The following is an 18,625-nucleotide window of genomic DNA, read 5'->3' on the forward strand; positions in this document are numbered from 1 at the left end:
TCCGCCTCCTAAGCAAGCTTACGGGGGCAAGTAAGTTTGCTGTCTACCAGGTGTTGCCTCAGCTCGGGAAGACATTTCTCGAGTAGATGTTCCTTGAGTATTAGGTCGTACAACCCTCGAAAGTCCTCCACCTCATTACCTTGGACCCACCCATCCAGGGCTTTCTTGGCAAAATCCAAGAAGTCAACCCAATTCTGTGAGCTCAGCTTGTGGCTGCCCCTAAACCTTTGCCGGTATTTCTTGGGGGTCAACCCAAACTTCCTGATGAGCGCCACCTTCATGGCCGGGTAATTAACCTGTTCCTCCCGGTCTAGGGCCAATAGGGCATCCCTACCTGTCGGAGGCATGTACCGGTATAATCCACCACCCCAATGCTTCTCATGGATCCCATGGGCTCTTAAGGAGACCTCATAGGCTGCCAGCCACTTGGCTATGTCGTCTCCAGCGGTATAACGTCCTTGGGTAAATGGGGCCTGGGCTCCCTGGCAAATTCCTTTGACTCGACACCCTTCGGAGTGATGTTAGGGGCCTGGAATTCGAGTTCTCGTAGCTTGAACTCGTGTTCCATCCTTTTCCTTTCCATCTCCAGCTTGGACTCATGTTCCAACCTCCTCCCCTCCCTCCTTTCTTCCAACTCCATTTTTGCTATTTCCCACCTTAACAGTCTTTCCTCTCTCCTGTCAGCTAACTCGGTTTCTGATAACCCTCTCGATGACACACTGCTGCCCTCCCGTGAGGTTGCCTTGGGGCTGATTGACATCTCACCCACCCCCGGGGGACATTCCGCAGTCCTATCAATGACAGTACCTCTGTCCGATTCCTCCTCCTCCACCGTTCCCTCCGTGTGTGCTTCCACCCATGCTCGCAGATTAGTACGGAGCTCCTCTCTTTTGGCCCCTCGCCTGACAAACACTCCCCTCTCCTGACAGAAATCCTTGAGCTGTGCCACAGTATAGGTCTCCAGCTCTGACATTTCGAATTCCATCTTGTCAGTGAAAAGTGTGGACAACCACCCCGAAGTAGGTGACCAGGATAAGAACTTTGAGGGTCACTTCCACCCACCTCCAGGAAAGAATTTGGAAAAAGCAAAATGTTGAATTGGAGGGCCGCTAGGAGAAAACTCCGGGTGTGTACCTGTGGTGCACACTGAATTATTATGGGGTTCAAAACAAGCACGGCTCGCAATCCCACCCGCTGAGCACCAATTTTATGTTGGACCTGCGATGGGCAAACCCAGCACAAAGGGGGTAGCTTGGCTCAAGTGACAAGGCAAGTAAAGGCTGTAGTGTTAAGCCGGCTCTGACCCAATAATAACTCATTGTACATCCACACCAAAAAGAAGGACACCACACCACTGCTGTAGAAAAATAAGATTCCTTTATATAAAAGTTCTTTGTTGTAAATAGGGTTGACTGGGAAAGCACATATACATTTCTTTTGGTCATACAGTTCTGGTAATAAATCGTATTAATAAATAGAATAACTTCAGGGTTGAGTATCACAATAAATATCAGAATAAATATCAGAATAAATATCAGAATAAATATCAGAATAAATATCAGAATAAATATCAGAATAAATATCAGAATAAATATCAGAATAAATATCAGAATAAATATCAGAATAAATATCAGAATAAATATCAGAATAAATATCAGAATAAATATCAGAATAAATATCAGAATAAATATCAGAATAAATATCAGAATAAATATCAGAATAAATATCAGAATAAATATCAGAATAAATATTGGTTCATTTAAATAAACAACCACATGTTTCTTCTGGTATCGCTCCCACCAATTAAATACTTTAGAATCATTACATGTGCAATACGCTTCAAATGGGAAAGATAATTCTTACAGTTTATGCTGTTGTCAATGACCGGGTATACGGCTTCTCTGAGCACAAAATAAGGTTTGGGACTCTTTAATAATCACTCAGGGCGTATGCGCGTATATCTAAAAGGCAAGGAAACACAGTAAATACATAATTTGCACTCGGCGGTCACCGGGATAGGATCTCTGCTTTGCCGGTGAAGTCTATGCGCGCCTACGGGCTTTAGCACCACTTGAGCACAGGCGGCACCAGTTCAAAGTCTTTAGACTGACGAACGGGCTGCCGGAGAGGTCACACAACCTTCACGCACAGTCAAATGAATGCCGGTTCACAGCGCTGCATTCACTATGAAGAAACCGGCCCACCTCACATCGGCTGCAATCAAAATACGATTCAGTCGGGCACAGCACTTCTCTCGTTAGCGACGGGGCTCTCAGGGGCTCCACGGACCTCCCTCCGACTTCCGCATACAGGGTGGTTCCCGCCCACAGCTACAGCTCCCGGGTCACTGGGGAGTGGCAGAGACGCTAGTCCCGCCCAACAAAGGCCGGCCTTTCCTCGCCCCGGCGCACCACCTCACCAATCTGCGCAGGAAACGCTCTACGCTGGTGGGGCTCGGAGACATCCGAGCTCCCCTCTAGAGGCACCTGTCGCGAAGGGGGCACAGCTGACTATCGCGGTCGCGGCGAACTTGCTCTCGCCTCGCGACTCGATAAATCGATCACAGTTCACCACCGGGGGGGCGGGGAGGCACACAATCTGGCCACAGTCTTTGGGGGCAATGAGGTACTCGCTGGGCAGGCGCTGTAGGCGCTAGATCACTTATCACGTAGCTGACTGGAACGCCAGTCAGACACAACGCCAGCAACCCTTTGCTGCTCTACTGCCTGCGCTACCAGCCACCTCAGGGGTCAACAGGGCAGGTGTCAATCTGGTGTCAAGTCTGGAATCTCTTCTCTAGTCTGAACTAATCTCCATCCTAAAATGGCCGCCAGGGACTGGGCCTTATATAGCCAGTGCCCTGGGGTACTGGCACGAGCCAGAAGGTTCTAGAACCTTCTCTGGCTGTGACAGTGACAAGGCACTCTTGAGGGGTATTTAGGACACTCACAGCCACCGTACTGGGGTTCTAGAGCAGCCATTTTGTGTACCTGAGGAAAATAAAGGAATTCCTGTCAGAAATGCGCGCCAAACAAAGGGCGCCAAAACCTCAAAAGGCCAGGGTTCATGAAGGCTCCAATGGGAGTCACTTCACATGAGGAAAAAGGGTGTCCACCATTTTAGGTTCATTTATACAGGTTGACAACCCCAGTTTGTAATGCCACTGCTTTGGGCCAGGCGCCTTGTAAATAGGTGCCACAAACCTTGTGAGCAACTGGGCGTCAAGGAACATCTAACCCCATGAAACAACACATAAAAAGTCCTGGTAGACAAATAAAAAGCGACAAATTTTGGGAGGTACAGGAGAACAAAAGAAATCATAGTGGTGAGGGGACTCTCAGAAGCAGACGGGTCTAACAGGCACCATATAAGGTTGGAAGAGTAGATATTTCTCTTAGTTAATTTTGTATTCCGAGTAGCCACCAAACAACTTAATAGTCCAGAAAATTGCTGGGATCAAGTCACGAGGCTCTGTAACGTATAAGAGGTTATCATTCGAGTGAGATTTTCTCCTTCATTAGGTGGGAATCCGAGACCCCGAAGGGCAGGGTGAGACGGATCATACATGCCAGTGGTGCCAACGTTGGAGCAAAGAGGAGAGGATAAGGGGGCTGGCCTTTTGTGCCCCCGCTCAATCTAGAATTTCTCAGAGAGAACCCCGTTCAATCGCACTGCAGCTGTCAGGGCTTGTAGATAACTGGCATTTTGTTACAGTTGTTCCCCCGGTTTTGGTCCCCTTTTTTTAGGTCTCGCCTGAGCCAGCGCATGCGCTGGTCTGCGAGACATTTAGTAAGTGGGTTTTCACTTTCAGCTGGCCTCAAGCTTGCGGTTACGCGCGCCGTGAACGTGCACAGGCCATCTGGCTTTGTGTAATGGCTCATTAAGCCTTACACCGCGTGAATCATGCTCCTACACCACCTTGCTCTCTGCTCTCACTACCCTCTCTCTTCTCCCCCTCCCTCCTCGTTTTTGCTACCACCTAATTTTATTTTTTTGCCTCGCCATCTGCCCCGCACTTTGTGCTAACAGTTATTCTCATATTTTTCACTACTTGTGCCGGTCCCTTTGCCTGGCACTTTGTCTCAACACTTATCATCAGGTTCAAAGCTCCCCGTGCTTACCCCTCTTGCCCCCGCAGTGTCCTAAAACTGATCATCAGGTTCAAAGCTCGCCGTGCTTCCCCCCCCCCCGCCCCCAGCTCTGTCCTAACACTTATAATCAGGTTCAAAGCTCGCCGTGCTTACCCCTCTTGCCCCCGCACTGTCCTAAAACTGATCATCAGGTTCAAAGCTCGCCGTGTTTACTCCCCTGCCCACCCCCCCTTCTGTGTTTTGGGCAAGGATCTACCAAACCACTGCACATCAATAACTTTCTGCAAAATATAGTAATACAGAACAGTGGATTTTGGACTCATTTATGTAAATTTTTGTAACACTCCGTGATACACAAAAGCAGCAACTTCATCAACTTCGTAATCCTGGTTCTTGAACATCAACTACTAACATCAATTTTGGGAATAATATATATTTTATCCAAATATAAACATCTGGCTACACAGACAAGTTATTTACAAAAATAGTTCCACACATTCTTAAAGCTTATTGTTGAACTTAAAAAATACACACAAAAACCCAACCCTGATCTGTTAATATTAGTAAAGTTTTTTTATTTCAATACTTGCATTAATCATAAATTATCCAATGACCATTATTCACAACTGTATAACGGTCCATAAAACTAACAGTCCATTCTGATGTATAACTTCATCTTACCCCAAATGTAAACCTACCATAGAATATATACATATTGTTTTAAATTGTTTCCCTAAGGGTCCAGAAGGACACCATGTAGGCAAAGAATCACAGACCACCGAAATCCTGTTGGGTCAGGTGCAATGTTTTGACATTTACAATGATAAATACTCTTACTCGCAAACACCATAGGCCTTGCATTGGACAGACAGAATATTAAAACAAGCATCCGCATAGCCAGTAGGTCTCGCCTTTGGGATCTTATAAGTGTTTAGCCATGCAATAGTTGATCTTGTTGCACTAAGGATATTGTGCTGCTTAACTAAATACTTATAAGGTCCCAAAAGCAAGACCTATTGGCTATGCCAATGCTGGTTAGCTGCTAGATGGCGGTTTCCGACTGACAGTGCACTGAGACCTGCTAACCAGAACTCAGTGCAACTCTAAAAAATAAAAAAAGTTGTGAGAAAGTGCCATCTTTCTTGCATTGGTATGCCCCCACTTTTTTTTCTGAATTGCTGATGTGCTTTGACTGAGTGTGCCCTGGACTCCTGCCAACCAGGTGCCCAGGGCCTGTGTTCCTTCCCTAAAACTGAACTGAAACAAAACCCAATTGGCATATCTGGCCACCTGTCAGCCCATAGTAAATAGTACCCTAGGTACTCAGGGCATGGTGACCAGAGAAGACCGCTGAGTGCTGCAGCGGCACATCCCACCCTCAGGGGCCCTGTACCCTGGCACCCACACACTGCCTTTGCAGGCTGAGTGCCTAAGTACAGCACTAAACCAAGAGTCGACATGGCACACATCCCTGTGTGCCATGCCCACATAACCCACTGCCCTGGCATACTTCAGTCACCCCTCTCGCTGGGTGCCCTATGCCAGAGGTGTGGGCCCAGGTGCATGAGCCCTGTGCCCCTACAGTACCCAGGGCCATTCCTGGGCACTGTAAGTGCAGTGATGCCATTACGAGTATATGGTGCTGGGAGGTTGTCATTACGAACTTCACAGCACCAGAATGGCTACACTGAAGACGCACAAGTTGGGTACCAAACTTCTCAGCACATTAAACCCGCACTGATGCCAGTGTGTGATTTAATGTAAACTGCACCAGAGGGCATCTTAGAGATGCCCACTGTAAACCTAACCTACAATCCACGTCTGGGCTGAGTGGCTGCCGAGGCTGCCACACAGCAGACATGTTGCTGGACCCCTGGGTGGAGAGCCCCCGCTCTCCTGGGTCTGCAACAAAGCACATCCTGGGCGAGGTGCTAAGTCTCCTCCCCCAGGATGGGAAGGGGGAAGCTTCAAAGGCCTGCCGCCTCTGAGAGCTTCTCCAGACCATTTGCTGTACCCAGCAACTGGCCCCCACCAGTTCTAACCCCCACTCTGGCGGGAAGAATGGAGAGAAAAAATACGTCAGGAAGGGGGGGTGCCAGCCTGTGCCAACCCCACCCCTCAGGTGGGAGAGACAAGGCGAAGCACGACCCCGGGCTCCGGACATCTTGCAGATGGGGAGCCCTGTCCAATCCCAGCTAGGCTCCTGCCCCCCTCCCATAGTAGAGGACCAGGCTAGGGGGTGTACTCACCCCAGGGCAGGGACCCATTGTTCCCTGTCCTTGCCCTACCTGTAATGCCCCTAAATTTAGTATTTTCGGGGCACCCTGAACCTTCCTTCCTCAGATCCCAATACAAAAAGAAAAAAGAAGATCAAGAAGAAAACCCGCCGCGCAGCTGCTAACAGGACGACAACAACTGACTTGGCCCCAGCCCTACCTGCCTGTCGATCCTGGAACCTGCTCCTGCCTACATCCCGGCGACTTCTGCGGACAGCAACCTTGGGACACCCAGAGGACCTGCCTGCCTTGACCCTCTTACAGACTGGGATTCCCATCAGCAGAGGCTCTGCTGCAACAACCCACCTGGTGCCAATCAGGAAGCTCCAGACCAGCCCACTCTGCACCCACGAGCCCGGGCCGGGCCCAACCGAACCAAGACCACGAGGACGTCCCCCCAGCGACTGGGACCCGAAGTACAGTGCCCAAAGTCCCTCCTCGACGAACCAGCCAACGCCTACAGACTCAGAACCAGGGGCCACCCCAACCACGACCAGCCGAGGGTAAGCTTTTCCGACACCCAAAGACACCCCTGCACCGGCGCCCTACAGCCCCCTGTGCCTCCCTTTGGGGTACCTACCTGTGCTCCAAGATCCCACCTTACCTCTCGAAGGGCTGGCCGCCCCTGGAGGGTCTCCGTCCCCGAGCCTGCAGCCTTTGTTCCTTTTTGACCTTTCCCATTGGATAACATTGAGCGCCCGACGGCTCAAAAGCACCCTGACCCCAGCCGCCAGAGTGCCGCTGGCTGTGTCACCTTTGTCCTATCTTACTCCCCCTTGCCCTGAGCAAGTGACCAGGAGCCCAGCTCCCACAGCCACGTGGCCTGCTAGCCAGCAGCCACCAACCGAAGGCCCCCTTTCCCTCATTGGATATCATTGGGACTACCTACCTCTGCACCCAGCCGGCCCTGCGCTGCTAGGGCTGAACCAACTGTACTCACCTGTCCCTGGGGGACCCCTGAGTCTATGCCCAGAACCCTAACTTCACCAGCCAAGTACTCACCTGGAAACCGGTAACTCACTTACCTGCCATTGGATAACACTGACCCATTTTGACTCGAAAATTTTTCAAGTGTGAAGTTTTGAAAACTACAAATATTCATATAAAATCAGCCGAAGTCCGAATTCCGAAGTACTCACCTGCAAGCAGGCGAGAAGCCAGTACTGTACCTTGCAGCCCAGTACTGAACCGCAAAAGTAACCCTTACCGGCTTTTCTATGAAATTTCTTTTAAGTGCCCACTTTTGAAAAGTTGAAATATTATTTAAAAATCGTACGAACTACTGAAACGCAATTACCTACCTGTTTTAAGTCTAGACCCCAGTGCTGGCCCTAGAAGCCCAGTACTGGATTACAAAAGTAACACAATCATATTTTACCTGCAACCTGAATTTTCTCCCATTGAATAACATTGTCAGATTGTCATTGAAAAGTTTCTAAGTGTGAACTTTTAAAACAGCTTTATATTCATGAAAATTCACCACAGTAACGAAAACGTTTTTGCTAACTTGGTTTCAGCTTCGACCCCAGGACTGAACCTAAGATCTAGTCCTGGAACTACTAAAGTAATCTATACTGTAATCACCTGTACTTTTATGGTAACAATTCATTGAGCTCAATGCTAAAGTGTGACTAGTCTTGAGTTACCTTCAGTAACTCCTGTACCTATTGTGTTCATCAACTTTGCTTCATTGCCAAAGAATTACATGAGAGTTCTCATATCAAGCAATGTATATTTTTATGCATGTTGGTTCTACAAATAAAACAACTGTCTGTGGATATAAAAACATTGGCCTGAAGTTCAGTCTTAGAGTGTGTGAAATCCTTTGCTGACTGAGTGTGTACAACAAATGCTTTGCACTGCCCTCTGGTACTGCCTTACTGCTCGACCAAGCTACCACTTTTGAGAGTAAGGTCAGTCCCAACTTTAACCTCTGTTATACCTTTGGGGTTAGTGGACTCTATACACACTGTACTTCATTATTGTCCAGTGTATATATAAAGCCACTTTCTCCCAAAAAGTGATGTCTGATTGTTTCACAATTAGCGAAGGACTTTCGCAACCATGTTCGTCCCTAGGTAATAGTACCCGACGGCATGTGTACCAGAGGGCTGCAGCATATTTTATGCCACCCTAGGGGACCCACACACATTTCACACAGACTAATTGTTTTAAACATGACATGGCACACGTGTGCCATGCCAAAGACTACATGGGCTACATGCAAGTCACCTTTTTTAGCAGGCCTTGGAGCCCTAAGGAGGTGTGCATTATAGCACATGTGAGGACATATCTGCATGAGCAGATATGCCCCTGTAATGTCTAGCTCCATTGCTGGACTATATCACATTCCATCCAGGCAGATATTCAACACTTTCTTCCCTCCTAATACTCGTCCAGCCTCATAATTTTTAGGTCTCGCCTGTCGATGCGCATGCGCATCGAGCAAGCGAGACTATAGGGGCTCATCCACTCTTTATCCACACTGCAAGGAATCGTGGCGATTCCTTGCAGTGCCCGTGACTTTTAAGGTCAATGCGCATGCGCATTAAGCTTATGCGCATGCGCATTGACCTTAAAAGTCACGGGCGCGTGCATGTCCGTCTTTGTTTACCCGCTCCGCCCCCTCCCGCCGTGTCGCCTTGCCTACTCTCTTCCACAGCCTCCCCCAGCTCCGCCCCCTCACTACTTGATTGCACGGCCGCTAGGCCGTGCCTCCCCTACTCTCCTCCCCCCTCCTCCTCTCCTCCCCTGCCTGCCTGCCGCTAGCCTTGCCTACTCTCTCTCGCACCCTCCCCCAGCTCCGCCCCCTCACTACTTGATTGCACGGCCGCTAGGCCGTGCCTCCCCTACTCTCCTCCCCCTCCTCCTCTCCTCCCCTGCCTGCCTGCCGCTAGAAAGCATGGGATACTGTGCTGCCTTAACTATTTGCTATGGCCATGTTAAAATCAGAGCCAAGTCGTAAATATACATTTTTCCACACCACTGTTTTTTCGATAAAAACGTGATTATTCACAGTTTACGCTGCTAATCCGTGACCAAACAGACAATATGAAGCTCTGAGTCTATTCTCTTCCTAGCGTGCTGTGACTGCCTCCCCCGCTGTATCCCCTCACCCCCCCCCCCCCCTGCTGTATCCCCTCACCCCTGGTCTCTCCCCACGTCTCTCCGTTGCTCTCCCCTCTGCTGTCGCTCTCTCTCTCGCTCACTCCCCGGCTCTCTTCTTGCCTTGCTGCTGCTCTGCCTCTTTGTGTCTGATCCCAGGCTCACATGTCGGAGCTGGCAGCCCCCGCGGCTAGTTCCTATCTGTGCGACAGCATTTTTAATTTAACACAACCGCCTTTGATGTTTTCAAATATTTATAGCCAGCTTCAGAGCACTGCAGAAGTGTTTCCATTCAGATGGAACGGCTCGGCTCGCTCTCCTCGTGCAGGCCCTCTTAAACTCGGATCCCGCGGGATTTAGTTCACGCGAAATTCTCTCCGTGTCTCGTGCTTTTCTGTCTCTTTAACTTTTACTTTCCTTTCACAGCCTGTCATATGTTGTTGGACTCTCCCAGAAATAGCTAATGGATCGAAATATCAGAATATACAGAAAATCGAAAACTGCGACCAAGAAAAGCTCGTGCTGAGAAGTAAATCTTTAAATCTAAGAAGGACTTTGCGTGCTTTACAAGTGTTTACAGGGGAACAGCGTAGAACTGCACAGTTAATTTGATAGTACAAGCACATGCAATGGATGCACTTATTTCATATCTGTTTAATCCGTTCATTTTAATTCCTTTGGTCGCTTTAGTTCTAGTCATTATTTCTTTGCCTCTCCGATTGCGCTCTTCAATTACCCTCCACGCCCACAATTTATTTTTCTCATTCTCTGTAGTACTCTGCCAATTCTCACAATGTCTACCATTTTTCGAACCCCGCCTCCCCCCTCCCTCCCAGCCTCCACAGTTTCCGCTCTTCCAATATTCTGAATATTTCTGAATTGTTTCGTTTCTCTCCCTGTATGGAAGTGTGAAGTTTAGAAACTACCTGAAAACGTGGTTATTGAAGCAGGCTGTACACTCACCCTCAACCCCTCACTCACCCTCACTCTCACTCATCCTCACTCACCCTCAACCCCTCACCCTCACTCACCCTCAACCCCTCACCCTCACTCACCCTCAACCCCTCACCCTCAACCCCTCACCCTCACTCACCCTCAACCCCTCACCCTCACTCACCCTCACCCTCACTCACCCTAACTCACCCTCACCCTCACTCACCCTCAACCCCTCACTCACCCTCTCACCCTCAACCCCTCAACATCAACCCCTCACTCACCCTCACTCACCCTCACCCTCACTCACCCTCACCCACCCTCACCCACCCTCACCCTCACTCACCCTCACTCACCCTCACTCACCCTCACTCACCCTCACTCACCCTCACTCACCCTCACTCACTCACTCTCACCCACCCTCACTCACTCTCACCCTCACTCACCCTCACTCACCCTCACTCACCCTCACTCACCCTCACTCACCCTCACCCACCCTCACTCACCCTCACTCACCCTCACTCACCCTCACTCACCCTCACTCTCACTCACTCTCACTCACCCTCGCTCACCCTCGCTCTCACTCACCCTCAACCCCTCACCCTCACTCACCCTCAACCCCTCACTCACCCTCACTCACCCTCACCCACCCTCACCCACCCTCACCCTCACTCACCCTCAACCCCTCACCCTCACACAGTGCAATAGGTCTCGGAGCATTTGAGTTAGAGCTTTTAGAAATGTTTATGGCTTTTTTTTTAATTCTTTAGCATTGGCTACAGGAAACAAAAATGCTAAAGATTTACACAAAAACCCATAAACAATTCTAAAAGCACTAACTCTAATGCTGCGAGACCTATTGCATTTCCAATGCTTGTTTATTGTAGGTGACCTTAATGCAGCACCCAATACAGAAACAAGAATTAAATCTCCCTTACAGAAACTACAAAATCATTATAGAGACCAACAAAGCTAAAACTCTGCCAGCATATCTCAAAATTAAAATCACATGCCTATCTTTCACAATCCTTTCATTTAACACAGTGCTACGTCCCAAACAAGATAATTACACTTTGGTGTCTTTCACATACAACATGGAAACCCTTCCCATATAGGCTCAATACTATAACTCTTCTAACTACACACCTTCCAGGGAATGGGCATGCACGTCAGCATCACACCTAGGGGTAGTAAGCACTATATAAATGTTGTGATGCAATAATGCTACAATACAACTAATGCTAAAGAAAATACTACATTGAAACTGCAAATTATTTAAAAACAATTAGGAAAGACTAAGTCAACAAAATTATCTAAACAAGCATTTACAATGCAATGGTTTTGCCTTTGTTAAAGTTTGTGGTATTGGCAAAGCTCTTGACTTTTTTTTTTTTAACATAAATAAATGGCATTGTTATTTGCAATGCCACTAGCTTTATCTTTCGCCAATGACACCCACAAACACCTACAGAGAGCCCTCCCACACACACTGCGAGCCTCCCCCCACAGAGCCCGCACACACCGTTATCTACCTAGCAGCCTGCATATCTGCCCACTTTCCTTCAGAGTTGTGTACAATGTATATTTGTATACTTGTTGTGTCCAAGCTCACACCTACAGACACAGACACGTAGCTTTACGTAATCGTGTGGGAGCACGCACACACACACACACACACACAGCAGCAATATAATCATGTCCACGCGCGCGGACATGCAGGGTATGTACGCACGCATACCTGCACGTACATGTGCATATATTTATTTATGCGTGCATTTAGTTTATTCCACACTCTGGAGCTAAGACCTGAGCCTGTCTAACGGATCATCTACTTCTGGAAACTGATCAGACCAACTGACAAATCCGCACATTAAACCCAAACCCATGTCACACATCTATTTCAACTGGTATAACCTGGTGCTCTCAGAAAACAGCCTGCAGCAGAGCTGGTTAGATTTGGAGGAGAGAATCCGGTTCCAAACTGCCTAGCTCAACCTGCTTGCCGGGTCATGTAGGTAAAATAAAAACACATAAAAACAAGCCAACACTACCCTTTCCCCGGAAATTCAGTGTCGCCCACGCGCTTCAATAAGTACATGCCTAGTAGTGGCTATATAACTCTGGTCTCTGCGGCATCGATATCTTGATCCCTGTTTTGCGGCTCAAGCTCATTAGGCTCCGTCTGAGGATATCGCGGGGACACCTTTGACATGAACTCCCTGCCCAGGTGGAGCCATCCCTTGACCAGCATTGAGAACAGTTCCCCCCCACCCTGAGTACTTACCTCTCACACCCCACCTCCTCCGGCCCCTGTCGCACCCGCAGTACTGAACTTAGTGCAGAAAAGCAAGTCAGGGGGAGCTGCAGCTCACCAAAACTGTAACGGGCATCCCGGACTCCATCAGCAGTCAATGCGGAATCCGGAACTAAAAGCAGCGGCAACGGATTTCGGGACAGACAAAACTTTCCGTGGCACACAGACCAGAAACACAACCCTTGCAGCGCAGGGATCGCTATGCTAGAGCAGACGTCTAGGTCATTATTCGGTTTTTGAATAATTACAGCGCCATCTTGTACAAGTACTGTTCTATCTACATTGACGGGCAAGATTACTGCAAAATCCAAACTAGTCCAATAAAAAAATGTATTTTTCTAAACTATGCAAATTTGACTAAACTTCAGTTGTGGTTTCTTTTTTTCTACCATAGTGAAACTTTAATTGTGGGGACAGACTGATAAATTAGATACAATAGCTATCCGCGAAGCACACACATAGTGAAACTTTAATTGTGGGGACAGACTGATAAATTAGATACAATAGCTATCCGCGAAGCACACTCTGGAGCTAAGACCTGAGCCTGCATCTCAGAGCTGGTGTCAGGCTTCCCAAGTGTGGGATTTACTTCTCTGCTGATGTTGGGGGACGGAGGGGAGGGTGAAGAGGAGGGGTGGGGGATGCGGGAGGGAGAGGGCTGTGTGCGTGTGTGAGCCAGGATTCCGCTCGGCTTTCCCCTCTCTGCAAACTCACCGGATCCGTCAGCTGGAGGAACACAACTCCGCTCCTGCCGTCTCTTCCCCCGGGGCTCCCTCAGCACACGGGAGCCCCGCACCATCCAGCACTTCTCCTCCGGGGCTCCATGCGTCTCCGGGCGGGACTTCCGTCAGCTGGAGGAACACAACTCCGCTCCTGCCGTCTCTTCCCCCGGGGCTCCCTCAGCACACGGGAGCCCCGCACCATCCAGCACTTCTCCTCCGGGGCTCCATGCGTCTCCGGGCGGAACTTCCGTCAGCTGGAGGAACACAACTCCGCTCCTGCCGTCTCTTCCCCCGGGGCTCCCTCAGCACACGGGAGCCCCGCACCATCCAGCACTTCTCCTCCGGGGCTCCATGCGTCTCCGGGCGGGACTTCCGTCAGCTGGAGGAACACAACTCCGCTCCTGCCGTCTCTTCCCCCGGGGCTCCCTCAGCACACGGGAGCCCCGCACCATCCAGCACTTCTCCTCCGGGGCTCCATGCGTCTCCGGGCGGGGGCGGGACTTCCGGCCGGCCGCGCCAGGATTGGCCGGCCGGCCAACCACTTCCGAAATGACTGCGGCTGCAATGAGGGCGGGTGCCGTCAATGCCAGCACAGATTCGGGGGCGTGCCTGAGAACAGGCTTTCGGCTGACGTAGCCAAAAGGGAAAAATTCTCGGGAACGCCCCCGAACCTGGTCCGGGATTGACGGACAGAGCCCTCTCCCAATGGCTAGCCTCCATTTATGGAGCTAGCCAATGGGAGGAGGGGGCGGATACCCGACTACACAGAGGAAAACATTAGATTTTGCTAGCGCATGCGTACTTCGTACGCATTGCCTAGCAAAACCTAAAAACGGGTAGACTTTTCAAAACAAAATTATTATGAGAAAGTCTTACAAACGAGCACATTCTGCGAGCAATCGTCAGATGCTTAACCAGCCGGTATAGATTTAGAGTAAGCGGACAAAAAAAAAAACCAGACTGGAAGCCTCACTATTCATAAAAACAATGGGCTTGACCATTTCTCATTAACTTTCAAAATCTAAAAGATCCAGGGAAATTTTTAAATTGTTGCGTAAACAGTCCGTGTAATAATTTAGAAGAACCCTTTACATATCGGACCTACAGTGTCTTAAAAAAGGAATAAAAACAAACAACAATTTTGTCATGTGGAAGCCACAATCTACAGGTTGGGCCACAATCTTGCAAGTTTAATTGAATAAATCAGCTGATTTGTCCAATGATTATGCAGTACAGTCCAAGAAGGTCATCAAAAAGTGATGAGAAACTTAAACCCTACAATGTGACTAGGAAACTAGTGAAAACAAAGAACAGCTGAAAAATTTCAGCAGAAACAGTCAACGTGAACCAACCAAAAATATACCACCAGTCAGTCCAAAAGGGTTTTCTTTTTAGAGGCAAGAATGTAATTAAAAATAACACTCTAACCCTGATTTAATTTACAGCAATGAATCAAGACTAAGTCCTAGAGGTGGCAGGAAAGATAATCCTCGGCCCGTTAGCTGGGTGATACAGTGGATCATGAGACACTTCTTTACAGCCTGGAAAAATTGGATATTATTACAGGCATGGCTCTGCGGTGTTTTTATCCTTCAAATCAAACCACAGTCAATGGATCCACATCAGTGATTTACATCAATAGCAAAAGAGATTCAATGTGAACTAGGAAGTAAGGCACATATTAGGTAAAGAAGTTGGATATTATATAGAAAATAACCCTTCACGCATTGCCTGTAAGACACTAACAAAGGGGCATGGGTATCCTGCTATTCAAGGACAGCACTCACCTGTTGATAATCTGCTTGTCCATAGTAGGCCGGTCCACAATATGATGAGTGATAGTCTGGTCAGATGCACTGTATGTTGCTCCGATGCACACTGACTGGTCCCAGGAAACATCACCACCAAAACTCCTAATAGAAAGGGTCAGAGGCAAGTATTATTCTAGTGCAAGGGGGACAGAGGTGGTCATACAGAGGTAGCAACCAAGGGATATAAATGTAGACACCTACTGAGATGCAAGCTACATTTGTGGCTTTGAAGGTGGAACAGCAGAGAACTAAGGTAAACAATAAATAAATACAAAAGCACTGGAAAGTAACCACTTTGCATTACCAAGACACCATGAAGGCACCATTCTACAATCTAACCATAACCAGTTACGTTAGTTCACAATGAAGAAACTGGACAGCCATCACCCCACTCACGGAAGCATACACTGCCCACATGAATATTGCATATCTCTCCTCAAACAAACTACATCTAAAGAAAATGAAGAGCATTCCCCACACCACAATGATAATCTCATGTCCCTCTATCCCTAAAGGATAGAAATTCCAAAATAAAGTCCCTTTTAGACTCATCCTCCAATGATGAGGAGACTTGCAATCCGATCCTCTGCTCTGCCAATTACAAATGATACACAAACTCACCTCTGTCAATTTGGGAGAAAAAAACACCAATTCAAACTCCCTATGTAGATCAATACACAACCAGAGATTTGTTCAAAAACAAATTGAGACAATCTCCCTAGTGCCACCTTTACTAATCACAGACCTCACTCGCCACTTGTGCTAATTACAAGCCACATCCACAAGCCAACATTTTGGAAATCAGAAACACAGCTCTGAAGCGACACTAATTTAGTGGGGTTGGATTAAACAATTATTACCCCGTTAATGAAGTCAATATTGCTCAAAACATACAGCAACTTGCTTTTATCAAGTTTGTTTATTGAACCAAACAAGTGTGCAGTGTTACACGATGAAGATCTCAACTATCCTTTTAATAAACTTCTACTACTCTGACCATAGAACGATAGTTCTCATTGTCACAAAGTCTATATAATGAACTTTTGTGCTTCGTGTTTCAGGCTGACTTCTTTTGTTACTCCTTAAAGGATACCCTTCTGGTCTCTAAATGAAAGACCCTGAAAAGTAGGGTGTGGCCAACTCGTCTTGTTATTTTTCCTCTCTGGGTTTTCAATCATTAACTTATGTTGACAAGTTATAAAACCTCAGTGTAACAGCTTGCCATTTAAAGAATGGGATCCGCACCCAAGCCGGGCTCCAATGGACTTGAATCTTATTTAATTACCCAGTGTTCTCCAAGTACTTAATTCTAATGGTCACATATAAAGATCCTGTTCCAGCCACACAATAACGAAGATCCCATGCTCTGCTGCCTCATCTCCCTGCACAAGCCTCTTTCTCGTGACTGGTGGATGTGCCATCTCTATGGCCTCTGACCTTACTGGGTCAGACACTCAAACCTGGAGTGGGTTCATCAAATCCACTTCCTCTTTGCACAAGGGTATCTTTTCTATTTAACGTATGTGCCACCACTTCTCACCTTATGACAAACGCTAGAGGCTCACGGGGAACTTCTCGGTTCAAAAAGAACTTAAGGCCCTCAAAGAGCTTCTGCTGCTGCTCCAATTCCTGCTGCTCCTTTTGGCGTTCCTCTTTTTGCTCAGGGTTCTCCTACACAAATAAACAAATTGCAATAAAAACGTGAATGGCCATGAATGATGCATCTGTAGTTAAGAGTAAGCAAGGCAATATTACTTAGACAGCAGCATAAAAACAGAGACCTAGTACACACGAATACAGTGCAGCACAAGTCAAGTACAAGTACAGACACAGTATGTATGTAAAAATGTCACATGACCCAATACTGACCAGAACTATAACCGTGGTTAAATTGTCTTTACCTAATAAAAAGTGTTATTAAAAAAAAGTACAGACACATTCTAGGTCATGACAACTGACTTTCCCAAAAATAGCAACAAAAGAGCTTTCGGTGAATATTAGCAGAATACTTTAGTTGGTGGACCTTTACTCATACGGTTTTGCAAAGCATAGTAGTGTATCTCAATGTAAATGGACAGTACAATTAGGATGTATGTAAAGTAAAGTCCACATTTGTAAAGCGCACAATCACCCGTAAGGGTCTCTAGGCGCTGGGGGCCGTCGGGAAGATTAAGCGAGCTATTGCCCAGAGTCACATGGTGCTGGGCTAACCTGCCGCCGGAGCCGGGGATCGAACCGTGGTCCCCAGATTCCAGCGTCAGTCGCCCTGGCCGCGGCGCCACACCTCTATGTGGTAACAACTGCAGAACATTGCTAGTTGAGAAACATTACGCGGACAAACATGAAGCAAGATTTAAAGAGTGAATGATAGCAGCAAAGGTTGAAGACAATTGCAAAGAAGTGAAAGTCTGGAGCAAGTACACACTGAGCAACTTCTGTAATAACACCCAAACACTAATCACAGACTATTTCAAATCAAAAGACAAATCACATTGGAAGTCCACTACAGCAATCAGGTATAATTTCTAGGTGAGGCAGTAAAAGTTCAAAACCAACACCAATTCCTCACCATATCAGCAGGAAACTCGTCTACTTCCACGTCATCTTCAGTACTTGGCACCATGACTCGGGACAGGCTGGCACTGAGTGCCGACAGTTTCTGCACAGATATAAAACTTAAAGACTTAGAAAGACTACAGCACCCACAGGATATCTATCTATCTATCTATCTATCTATATAGATATATATAGATATATATAGATATATATATATATAAATATATAAATATTAATACTGCATTAATCCATTCCTTGCCACAGCCATCTTCTCACAACATGTGAATGGGAATACACCTTAGAAACAGAGACAAAGATAGTGTTTCTCTTGCCATCTCCCTTGCTCGGTCTCCCTCCTCTTTCACCACCATCCTTTTCCATCCTACTGGCCTTCCACATGGCCCTTGCACCACTCTACACTACACACTGTTTCAAATGAAACTGGTTTCCCCAGTGTGCACCCCTTTCACCATGCACACTACGCCGCTCAGCACGGCTGGATTCCACACTGTGGCAGATGCAGGCAGACAAAAGCTGGGGAACAGCTTTTATGGGTGGGGGGGGGGGGCGAAAGCAGGTGAATGAGGGGTAGAAGGAAGAAAATGTAAGGAAAAATTAAGTGGGCTGCACTTCTGGGTGGTGCCCCTACAACCAGAGACATGGTGAAGGTTGTGCTCTCCTCTCAAATCAAAGGAATCCCCCCCTTCCCCCTCCCCCTCCCCCCCAAAAAAAAGAATGAAGAGGACTAATCGAGCAGGAGGGATTTTCACCACAGGACAGGCACAACACATGCAGTGCGTCCTGTGGTGAAATGTCC

At 47.7% G+C, this 18,625-nt stretch overlaps 1 protein-coding gene across 1 annotated transcript in view; it reads right to left on the minus strand.

The window, feature by feature from the left end:
- The window catches only part of PES1 (pescadillo ribosomal biogenesis factor 1), a 142,008-nt gene that overhangs the window by 50,000 nt on the left and 73,383 nt on the right, over positions 1-18,625 (minus strand). The window contains exons 9-11 of the mRNA XM_078667252.1: positions 17,822-17,911; positions 16,793-16,923; positions 15,229-15,354 (exon numbers count right to left, since the gene is read on the minus strand). Coding sequence (XP_078523378.1) covers positions 15,229-15,354; positions 16,793-16,923; positions 17,822-17,911 — 347 coding nt within the window. The remainder of the gene's footprint in view (positions 1-15,228; positions 15,355-16,792; positions 16,924-17,821; positions 17,912-18,625) is intronic.

This window comes from Lissotriton helveticus, chromosome 11 (genome assembly GCF_964261635.1).
Source record: "Lissotriton helveticus chromosome 11, aLisHel1.1, whole genome shotgun sequence".
Classification (NCBI taxonomy): domain Eukaryota; kingdom Metazoa; phylum Chordata; class Amphibia; order Caudata; family Salamandridae; genus Lissotriton; species Lissotriton helveticus.